Raw genomic sequence first — 12,068 nt, 5'->3', positions numbered from 1 at the left:
TATGTTCACCCCTCGGTCTCGTGGAAATTGACCAAAAATTGACCAACTTGCCAGAAAGTCAAATTGGTTCACTCCAACCGGACAGGAGCGACCTACACACGCATCAACACAACCCCTGTCCTGCCCCTCCATCACAGTGACGCTTTAAGTGTGCAGTCGTTTCCACGGCAGTGACACGGCATCGCTGCCGCGGGGCCGAGGCGACCCATTCTGGTAATGATGCCGTGTGTAATTGAAAAGAAATTGAAAATCGTGGCTCTCTTAATGAAAGTTCCCAAAGGTTTTAAAAGTATGCTACAAGTGGAGGGCTCCAGAGTATCTCCTTCACTTCCTTACTTCCTTCCTTTCTCCCTCTCATCTCTTTCTTTCTCTCTCTCTTCCTTCCTTCCTCTCATCTATTTTCTCAGTTTTTCAGCGCCTGGTCACAACAGCAGCCTTTTCTTTGCGCGCACGGTTTCTTTGCAGCGGCTTAACCTCTGTGTAAACCAGCTGAAGGGAGGCTTTGAAGTAGCAGCGGTGGAGTAGTGTGCCGCATGGAGAGGGTCGCACACTATCTGTTGCCTTGAGAGGAGTTGAGGGCTGACGCATGTTGAGCATCAACAAGAGACACACAAAAAGACAAGCGCTGGCTCGGCGTGGACGGTAGACCTAAACCGAGTTCTCCACCGACGGAGCGTGGCGCTCTTCACCAACCCGCTGGGGCGTGTTGTCGCCATAACGACTCGCAGCGATCGCCATTTTCTGAGCGAGTCGAGTCTGTTTGACCACACCGACCAGCACCGTGTCGCTATGCTCCAGTTCTCTGTGTGTAGTTTTCTAGTAATGGAGAGGAAATTCTTCTGGATTACACTGCACACTTGTATGGAGATGATTTACGACTGTACAACTAAAATTAGCATTCATCTATAATTTTCAAGGTAATAATAATTGCCTGCACCTCTTATGTGAGCTACATGAGGGGTCAGACGTGGTGTGAATTACACGGCGCTCTAAAGAGCGCGATGTCTATTCATAGTAACCTCCCAGTTCAGTGCGGTGACGTCAACAGAGACAAAGTCAGGCCACTAAAAACAATGGAAGCTCTTTGCGTTCATCGAATGCTTTGATTTCTTCATCAATGAAACTCGTCTCGTTGCCACAGGGGTGAAAGCGGTGTTCTCCGGCCATTACCACCGGAACGCCGGCGGATGCCACGACGGCCTGGACATGGTCGTGAGCTCGGCCATTGGGTGCCAGCTCGGCGAGGACACCCACGGCCTCAGGGTGGTGGTAGTGACCGCCGACGACGTCATCCACCGCTACTACAGCCTCAAGCAGCTGAGTGCGGCGGGCATGGACGCGGACCTCACGAAGCTGCTGCAGGTCTGAAGGCCGGAGGCGGGAACGTCAGGAAGTAAAGTTGTTTTTGTGTAAATAGTTTCTTTCTTTTTTGGGGGGATTTCCCCGTTCTTAGAGGCACACAAGAAGGTCTACGTAGACTATACAGTGTTCATGTCCGCAGGTAGGATTGAGATATTAAAACCATCCTTCATTCCTAGTATAATAAGCTATGTGTGATCAACCAGGCCAGTCTCATCAATAGTAAGTTGACTAACGGTCCAGTGGGAAATGTAGGAAATCACTAATGCTGTTTCACACCGAACGCGTAGACGCGTATTTTCCAGCGGGCAGCGCATCAGACGCGTAGAAGCAGCACGGACAGCCCGTTGGTCGCTGAGTGAACTCGGGTCGACATTAGGGCGATTAGTCTTGCTGCTTTTGGTGTGAACACACTTTTTTTCGACACGCGTTGAGAATTTTTGTGACTCGTTCGGTGTGAACGCACGATTAAATATATCAGTGACTACCGGTCAAAACTATGTACTACAGGTTCACATCTAACAATGTGAGTATTAAAGAGTATTAAGGGTGGAGTTTCCCTTTTTAATGATCCTAAATTATCCAGCTGTTGTAGCCAGGTCTACTGTTTGTTTGCTGCTGTTGCAGTTTAAGGCCTCCTTGGTTGTCCTATGCAATATATGTGTGTGTAAATGTTTTATTGTGGTACGACGTTTAACATGTGGAGCTGACCTCTGATCAGACTGAGCCGTCTGTATAGAGTCCCTTACACGGATAGTAACTGAGTCCTTTGGGGAAGTTTTATGTTTGTATAATAGATGTTGGTTTGAGAGGTTATTCTTAATCCATATGAATTATAACAGCAATGTCTGAGATTTTAAAGTTGTAATCCTTAGGAATTCAGTCCAGCCGTTCCTGGCTGTATTAAAATGCAATCCGCCTCGTCTTTTGCCACATTACAAATACAAAGTGAGGGCAGTGAACAGCGGGGCTGACATCAATCAGATAAAACAGTGAGGCTGGATTACATAACTTGAGTTCATGTAAATCCCCTGTGCGGGTGAAGGGAAATCAAAGCCAGCGGACCCCGACACTAACGAGGAAAACTATTATATAATTAAAAAAAAAAAAACAGGAATAATAATGAGAAAAAAATGGAATTGTATGTACGGAGAACCTCTCTCTTGAATCTCTGATCCTTTGTTGGATTTGTGCCCAAAACCAGATCCATGATGCACCTCACCACTTTAATCTGTTGGGGGGAGCTGCAGTGAACTCCGTTAATACAATGAAGACCGTGCGATTGTGTTGCTAAATGTCTAGCCGAAGGACTGCTGTCCGGCTGGCGCTACACGTAGCGATAGCGTCGTGGTTAGCGGGAGGAGGAGCGAGGTACTTCCTGACTGTCGAGTCGTGGTTGAGACGACCTCGCGGCGGAGCAGGCCGAATGGAAATTTCTGCAACCAAATGACTTTGTATGTGAGCCCTAAATGACTCTACTCAATTACCCTACACACACACACACACAGACACACACACACACACGCACTTTTTACTAACCAACTCCGAATTTAAAAGAATTGTCATGGCAACCCTTGAGCAACACACACGTGTGTGTGTGTGTGTGTGTGAGTGTGAGTGTGTGTGAAGGAGAGAGAGAGTGAGTGAGTGCAGGAGAGAAAGAGGACGTACTCCCCGGCTGTGCGTGTGTGCGTCCGTCCGTGGTCTGGAGGTCACTGTCGGGGATTTACCAACGGCGACACATTCTGTCTCTCCTCCAAAAAGTCAGCATGAGGAGAGAGAAGAGAGGGAGGGAGGAATGGAGGAGGGCGGAGGGCATCTCAAAGCAACGGATAATGAGTATGATGTGTGAAAGACGACTCAGTCCATCTCCTTCATTTCCTGTCTGAGAAGGAACCTGATGTCCTTATCTATTTTTATATCCTCGTGGTAGCCGAGCTCAATCACATTGTTCTTTATCTGTTTTTTGTGTGTGTTTTGAGTTTTGTTTCGAGCACATTTGCTCTGTGAATCGGGGAACATCACACGCTTTGACTTGTTCCCTTGTTCAATTCTAATGAATGACCCTACTGGATACTGTGACTATGACATGATTTGTTGTATTTTTTGTATGATAAATAAATGATTTTATCTAATGATTGCAGGGTGTTAACGTGTTTGTTGTGTCTCAGTTCTTTACAGCACCTGTGAGACATAACTCTTATTGTCTGAATACTCTGAACTTCACAACATTAACGTGCACTGGAAATGCTTATGTTCAACAACCTGTTGCTTTGTTAACTTAAAGGAACAGTGTGTAGGATTTGGCGGCATCCAGTGGTGAGGCTGCAGATTGCATCCAAGTGAAACTTCTCCCATGTGCCGAGCGCATAGCAGAACTATGATGAACGAACGCAAAGGGCCGTATCGAGAGTGTTTGGTTTGTCCGTTCTGGGCCACCGTAGAAACATGGCAGCCGACGCCCTGAACCAGCTCAATATAGATACAAGAATAATGAATGTTAGAAACCAAAATGATTCTTATTTTCAGTCGATCATACACTAAAGAAAACATACTTATTACCATCACATTCAATTTCTTCCGTATATCCGGCTTATTTTCAAGAAGTTCTGTTTAAAGGTTTGAAGTTCACAAGGTAACTTCGGACTTCATCAGTGATCCAGTCGACCAGACTGTGAAACGCTTGTTTTCTCCAAAGCCCCGTGAACATTAAATCTACAGTATGTCAAGCTCCTCACGCCTTGACACTTATTAAGTGAAATCAATAGCTCATATCTTTGAGATGACTGAAGATGGAGTGTTTCATATTCTGGACACAATTAAAAAAATAAATAAATAAAAGCCTCCTTGTTCTCATTCAAGCCAGCCGTGTCACAATCGGCTCTGCTTTTCTTTTATTTGCTGGATTATTTCTGGCATTTTTGCCTTTATTGCACAGCCCAAGCTCTGCTTTTTTCAGCGCCACCTTTATGAAACACCCCTCAGGATGAACCGCATCAATCCATGGTCTTTAGGGATCAAATGTACTCTTCAAAAGGAGTGTGTGTGTGTGTGTGTGTGTGTGTGTGTGTGTGTGTGTGTGTGTGTGTGTGTGTGTGTGTGTGTGTGTGTCTCTTTCTCTCCATTTTATTATTCATGCGAGAAAGCCTGCGTATCCTCCTCGTAAAGCAGAAACACGCGTGGCCTCGATTCGGCGTCCTTCATCTATGATGATGATGATGATGGCTCTTGCATGCGGCCGTCATTTTAAATCCGTGAGAGACCCACCACCGGCTTTGCGGATCAAACAGCCAAATGAGGAGATGCAAAACACACCGAGGCCGCTGATAAGATGCAGCAGTTTAACATAAGAGTATCAACACCTTCATCTTCAACTGAATCCAACTCGCCCGCTGCATATTGTATTCGTGTGTTTCCACTCCCTCTGCGTTAAAGCAGAGATTAGCTGACTCCAGCGCAGCCTGGAGGGGTGAGCAGGTGGGGATTGTTTGCTGGAGGACTCTACAGTCGAACAAAATGGCTGCTATTGGACACTGCAGAAGAGATTGAATGTGCGAGCGGCTGCTTGCAGGACAGTGATTCATTCAGAGAACCAAACATACATATTTAGAGTTGTTCCGCTCTGAAATCCAAGGTTTAGTCCGTTACTTTCCTGCTGAAAAAAAAAAGGTACATTTGGGGCAAATGGTTGATACTGGAAGCAAAGAGGAAGAACAAAAAGGTCCTCATGAGACGGCATCTTTCTGGACAGACTGGAGGTCAGCGGCCCGGCTCCAGCGGGAGATTTATTCCACCGTGACGGATAAAAGCTAGTCCCTGTTTATTGATCTAAAGCACCGCGCGCCACACATGGACACACTACACGCACACATAAAAGACGCGTGCATCGCTCAACACTTTCATCAGCTGCCAGAGTCTGGAGACCGTAATATAGTGTTTTTTCATCAGAGGGGACTCGGGTCAAAGGTCACCTGCTTTTGAACGCACATGAGAGGGTCGGAATGATAGCTTGAGAGAATGTTTCCACCGGAGACACAAAACGCAGCTTGTTTCATCTTCGTCTGAGTGTTTTGCTTCCTAATGGAAACCAGAGACTTATCGCTACGCGGCGGCTCGATCAATTTGGCCGTCGGATATCTCGCGCGACATGCTGTTCGCCGTGTGAGCAGGCGTCTGAGGAAACTCACAACGCACACGGTAGGCTTTCAAAGCAAATATTGCTTTAGACCAACGGGTCTGGAATAGAATAGGAGTAGGTCAAGGCACTCCAGGGGGTACGTGATATTAAAACATATATATATTTAAAATGAGCATCCATTACAAAATCCTTTAAAAATAGTTATTTAATAAATATTCAATTCAATATAAGTGTAAGTTCATGAACTGAATTGTTTATATTCTACATTAAACCAGACACTGATGGCACTGCGCTGTTTATTTTTCAACCCAAAATGCTTTGCACTAGTCAGGGGGTACTCGGCTGAAAGATTATTTCACATGGGAACATCACTATAAAAAGATTGAGAACCTCTGCTCTAATGGACCTCGGCTCTTGGTGAGGTGCCAGGAAAAGTTTAAATAGCTCGGAATAAGCTCTAAGGGTCTGTTTAGTGGAGTGAGAACTAGAATAACTATTCAGGACTGTATGGATGTTATGCACACAGCAGTGCTTATCTTTTACGACCATTTTCTACATTATATATTAGGAATGTTTGAATATTATAATGAAAGAAGGTTTAATAAATAATGATATGCACGCTGTTTGCACTGTTATCATCAGGCTAAAATAACTGCATATATATATATATATATATATATATATATATATATATATACATATATATATATATATATATATATATATATATACATATATATATATATATATATATATATATATATATATATATATATATATATATATAGTATATGTAGAAGGTCTAACGCACAGCTCTTTCCCTGTTTGTAACCAGAGCAGACGTTCAATTCAACTAAACCCTCTAAGCTGATAATCTTGTTGCAGAATTATCAGGAAATTATGCCATAACTACACAAATCTGTTTTGAAAGCAATTCTATGTTTGGGTATACGTTTTGATTAAGTTCTCACTCTTTACAGCACAAATCTCCCATTTACTGCTCGCCTGTTTCTGTTGGTTTGCTCACGTTGACCTGGTGTCTCCACATGATGCTGAAGCTCTCGTGTGCTTTGACTTTGTGGTTCACGTAGTTGAGAACCCTCTTTGACAACCAAATAAATGTGACTGTTGATTTGTTTTACCACTGATTCACTGTGCACAAATAATGATTCAGAACTTGGAAAATCATGATTGCCAAAATCCTTGATAATGCTTGTACCTTATATGACAAACCCTGATCTTACATCTGCACAACCTCTTGCTTCATACCAGGTATCGGGTCTGTATCGCACCCACTTAAAAACAATTTAATGAGCATAAAATGATTTGATGCTTTCAACTATAAAACATCCGACTGCCTTGATATTCTCACCGGACACTTTTTTCAAAAGTCAACACTCAAACACACATTGAAATGATATCCAGGCCTTGAAAACCGCAGTTATTAACAAAACAATGTCACCACAAAGGATCTTGAAAAATAAACGCACATTAACCGATTTTATTTGAGCAACTTTGGGCCAGCAGAAACAAGTTGTAAACCCAATTCACTACAAAGTTGTCACGGTGAACATGTTGGCAAACGATTGCCTGTTTACACACAGCAAAACTACTGGAGACTATTTGGGACTCAACTAATGTCTCTTTAGGTAAATGCTCGCCTATTTGTCTTTTCACGCCTCAAAGTCCGAATCAAGGTTCTCTTTTCTTTTACATGCTACATTTTGTTGGTTTCATCTTGCAATTACGCAAACATACGAGATAACTGCTTCCTGTAATGGATCCAAAAGTCCTAACACTCGAAACGAACCAGTGTTGGTTTGATCCTGACCGAGAACACCTTTTTCTACCGTGGGTCCCACGATCTGAGGAGGTTTCACACCTGTCATTTATGTTCGGCTCAAACTGGAAAGTCCGGACCAAATGAGGGAAGTGTGAAAGAGCTCTGTGTCCACCATCTCGTCCCTAACTTTGTCGGTTTGTTATTCGGTGCTGCAGCTTCGTCTTACAGTCAGTTTTTCTAGCTTTTCCCTCTAAACTGCTGCCTGAAGAAACTAGTTCTCTTCATGCGCTCCCCACAACAGTTGTTGGTGTCAAACCAAAACCCTGAGCTGAAAGACGCCAACGGATGTGATATAATCATAATTTCAAGAAATGCTCCTAAATGGACATTTTGGTGACATTGTTTTGTCAACTTCTGTTCTCAAGGTCAAACATCTCAGCCAAAATGGCCGTCAAAAATCGCCGTAGAAGTACGAGAACATGCACGCACACTCGGCCAGACTCCAGTAGCACCACCGCTTCATCCCCCCGCGCAGCCCACAGGTGGGTGGTGGTGGTGGTGGTGGTGGTGATGCTGTGGGTGGGGGCGGGGGACTTGGGGGGGAAAGTTGGCATACCCCATCGTGGCCTGACGTCAGGGTGCCGCCCCTCCTGGTGGCGAGCCCGCTGACAGAGCGAGCCATCTGGGCAACGGAGAGCCGGCGACAGGCCCATCCATCGCCGCGTCCTGCCCGCCCTCTGGGCCGGCGGCCAGCAAGACAGACTGGGAGAGCTGGCGGGGATCGGCGCTCGCTTGCCAAGACGGAGCATGTTTTGATGATTCTGCCATTCAGCGGGGTCAAAATTGTGCATGAGTCATTTTATTTAATGTGACGGATTGGTTTCAGCCTCGTAGTCTGACTGGTCACAACAGATGTGTCCCAACTGTTGCATCACGGCCGTAAATAACCCGTCATATTTTTACATCAATATGCATCTCATTTTGTTTCTCCGCCTATTACCAGATGATATGAAACAGTTGGAGGCAGCGACGATAGCGAGGAGACGCGACAGAGAGCTCTACTAATCACGGTCGACAGAAAAGTACCGGCACAAAACTTAGTGAGTTCACTGGATAATAATTGAGAGGTGGAGACGGGGCGTGATGAGAACATTTAAATGATAACGGTCTCTCTGAGTAGAAGCTTCTTCTTTTCTTTTCTTTTTCTCGTTTCAATCGCAGAGAAAAGTTTTCAGCTCAAATGTCCCACTTAAAGCCGAGAGCAGAGCATCCCCGAAGAGGAACGGTGGTTAAACATTTATGACGCCATGCTGCCCCTCTGCTGGAGACATCTCAGGGACGTTTCTGTGGCCAACACCTGACCTCCAAAAGAACTGCCTGCTGACACTACATCACCATTTTGATGAAATGAATGAAAGCTTCGGACCTATTTAGTTTTTAGTGCTACAATGTGTAGTAACGCAAGGCAAGGCAAGTATAATTGTATAAGACATTTCAACCACAAGGTTAAAAACATCAAAACATAATGCAGAAAACCCAATTTAAAAACAATTAAGAACATATATGAAACATTAAAAACTGTCAAAAAGGAAACAAAAAGCAGCAGTGAGATGCAGAAATCGATTGGTATCCGTGAGTCTGGTTCAATTAAAGCAGCAGCAAACAGGAAAGTCTTCAGTCTGGATGTCAAGGAGCTGAGGGTCTCAGCAGACCTGCAGCTTTCAGGGACCTTGTTCCAGATAAGTGGAGCAGAAAAGCTGAACGCTGCCTCTGTGGTTTAGTTCTGACTCTTGAAACAGGAAGTAGACCAGAACCAGACGACCTGAGGGGTCGGGATGGTTCAGAAGGTCGCAGCAGGTCACAAACATACTTAGGCCCTAAACCATTCAGTGCTTTATAAACCAGCAGCAGGACTTTAAAGTCAATTCTTTGTTGGAGAGGAGCAGTGCAAAGACATCAGAGCTGCAGTGAGGTGATCCACTTTCCTGGTGAGGACTCTGGCTGCAGCGTTCTGTACGTTCACGGGTTTTATCAAACATTGTCACATGTTACTCAGTAACTGACTCATTTAAAAATTTCAAATGTAATTTGTACATTCATTTTTAAATTGTACATTTCATGCTTCTATTTATTTTTTGCACTCTTCATTGTTTAATTGTATGCACCACCTGCCAAGACAAATTCCTTTTACGTGAAAACATACGTGGCAATAAATGGTTCAGATCCTGATTCTGGTTTGTGTCCTCAGAATCACTGTAATTACCTGTTTCCCACTTCTCCTTTGCTTTTGTAAAACTCCTGTTTACTCAGCCAAAGTCTGCTTCAGATGTGATCAAACCCAGATGTAATTAACATATCGCTTTATTGGTATTTCAAAGGTTAAACTACTAACCTTTCATTTACAAGCGTTGACTTTACTTGAAATGTTTCCAGTTTAAAAAAGATCCCATATGACACAATACACTGTATGAGCAGGGAAGATTTTTAATGTGTCTGTGTGTCATTTAAACAGAGATATACTGTGTACAGCGTACAATAACCGGAAATCTGGGCAAGAAGCCAAAGTCATTTTTCTGATAAATGTGTCCCTATTTTTTTTTTTCCTATGAATAATAATTGTAATGGTTGCTCAGCAGTTACATATGTGTCTTTGTACTAAAAGGATGTCAGCGACAGTCGTTACTGGAATCAGATGACATGGATCCTACTGTTCTTGAGTCTTGCTCTTACTGTGTGTTGTTACAGCAGACTAAGTGCTGGATCTGCCCATGGACTCTTTTTTTTTTGTGTGTCCCTTGTTCACTTAGTCAAATATGGAACAGAAGGCTCTCTGTGACATTTACCCACAATACTGTTCTTCACACCACCACCAACTGGACTCCCACTCTCTCAAAGTGAAGATGGAAGATTGTTTCAACAGTTTGTTTGGACGTAGAACACAACCTCCCCATCAACCAGCCACCTGCTGGACTAAAAATGGCCGAATGCTGTTATTTACCAGCACACAGGATGTGAATGTAGTGGCGGAGAGGCGGAGAGAGACAGGAGTGGTTCATCAGGACAACAAGGAGCACCTGCGCCCACCTAGAGCTGTGTGTGTGTGTGTGTGTGTGTGTGTGTGTGTGTGTGTGTGTGTGTGTGTGTGTGTGTGTGTGTGTGTGTGTGTTCAGATAAAAGCCATGTTTGTGAAGAAGCAGAGAGGACAATAGCGAGCTTATGTTGCATAAGTGAAAACTGGATGATTTCCTCATTTGAGAAACATAATAATTGTTGCATATTGCCCGCTGCATACAACTATCTTTTTTTCTTCTCGTTCCTTTAATTTGAACACCAGAAATCAACACCTTTTCTGAAAGTCTGGAGGCCGGAAATATGCTTTTTTGGCTGGGCGGAGGTAATGTTGCGCCAGTTTACAACAGTTTTGCGTAATTTGCGTCCATCTGATGTGTAAAGTTGACATGGTCTCCTGCGATTCCTGTGATCACAACACCACCGTTATATGTTAAAGTTAGCTCATTTGGCAGGAAGGCCACCTACTGAAGAGCTATTGGAGCCATGTTAAAGATGTCTGTATTTTCACACAAAACAGTGTTTGATATAACATGAGCAGAGGAGCAACTGCTCACGCACCATTGGCAAAAAACTGTGTTTTCCCTTTGAGATATGTTATCAAAACCTCTAGACTTCTGCCTGTTGGCTCGAAGCACATTGGATTTGCAAGTCATTTTTGTATTCTGCCCAAATCTTCATCTAAAGATCCATATTTTTGTAAATATGGATGTAATACACAATTAAAGTCACCCCAAATTACTTGTTTTGAGTAATGTGACTAGAAGTAGTAAAAATAGTAATGTTTACAATCACATATCTTCAAAAAAGTATCTTTGATTATCGACACATTTAAACATCCATGGGACAGATATTGCAATATTCTGCTATCAGTTCAAGCTATGCTCTCTTATAAAGCCATATCCACACGTGGTCCTATAGCCGTGACATCATCATTAGCCAGAGACAGAGGTCCTGCGAACCAACTCAGAAGTTGCCAGCAGAGTATTTGTGGTGTGGCATCGGCGGCCATTTCCCACTGTCATCCCAACAGTCTCCTCAGTGCTGAATTGCTTCTATAAGACCCCCGAGGAGCAGCAGAGTGTAACAGCTGACTGGAAGTGAGCGCGTCTCTGAGGCACCTGCTATCCCCTTGAGGAGACTGCACACACATAAACACACACTTATTCTCTCTCTAGTGCACGTGCGCACACATACTCGCCAAGTACAAACATACAAACAACCCACAAAAAGCACACACACTCAGACACTCACATGCACATGTGTGATGGCTGGCAATAACGGTACATTTTCTCCACAAACACACACAGACACACAGTACACGGTGTAAAGGCAGGTTGACATTTTGCCTCCCTGCCTGTCAGTCAACATTCGCACAACTCTTAAGTTGCTTTCGCGCATGGCGGGCCATCTGCATGCCGTTTCTGTGGGCTTTCGACGCTAATGGAGCCATTTTACCGAGCAATAAACTGCAGGGGAACATTAGCACCCAAGATGCAGTGAAGTGACGGGTGTCGACGTGCTGCGCATCGCTGAAAGCGCCCCCGGGGGCGAGGCAATGCAACAATGGTTCTTAATATTAATCCTTTAGTTTACCGGAGAAGGAGGAAAAAACCAGAGGGAAAGCCCTGGATTAATGTACATATATGCCTCGGTCAATCAGACTCCGCCCCTTTTGTGGGGCAGAACGACTCAATTCATGACTCAATCCTTCAGTAA

At 44.1% G+C, this 12,068-nt stretch overlaps 1 protein-coding gene across 1 annotated transcript in view; it reads left to right on the top strand.

The window, feature by feature from the left end:
• Positions 1–1,414, top strand: part of cpped1 (calcineurin-like phosphoesterase domain containing 1) — a 28,507-nt gene extending 27,093 nt beyond the window's left edge. The window contains exon 6 of the mRNA XM_068583897.1: positions 1,142–1,414. Coding sequence (XP_068439998.1) covers positions 1,142–1,368 — 227 coding nt within the window. The 3' untranslated portion in view covers positions 1,369–1,414. The remainder of the gene's footprint in view (positions 1–1,141) is intronic.
• The last annotated feature ends 10,654 nt before the right edge of the window (positions 1,415–12,068 follow it).

This window comes from Clinocottus analis, unplaced genomic scaffold (assembly GCF_023055335.1).
Source record: "Clinocottus analis isolate CAN_PGR_092001 unplaced genomic scaffold, fCliAna1.0.p SCAF_19, whole genome shotgun sequence".
Lineage (NCBI taxonomy): Eukaryota > Metazoa > Chordata > Actinopteri > Perciformes > Cottidae > Clinocottus > Clinocottus analis.
Note: the sequence above shows the minus strand (reverse complement) of the source record. Positions and strands in the feature narration are given on the sequence as shown.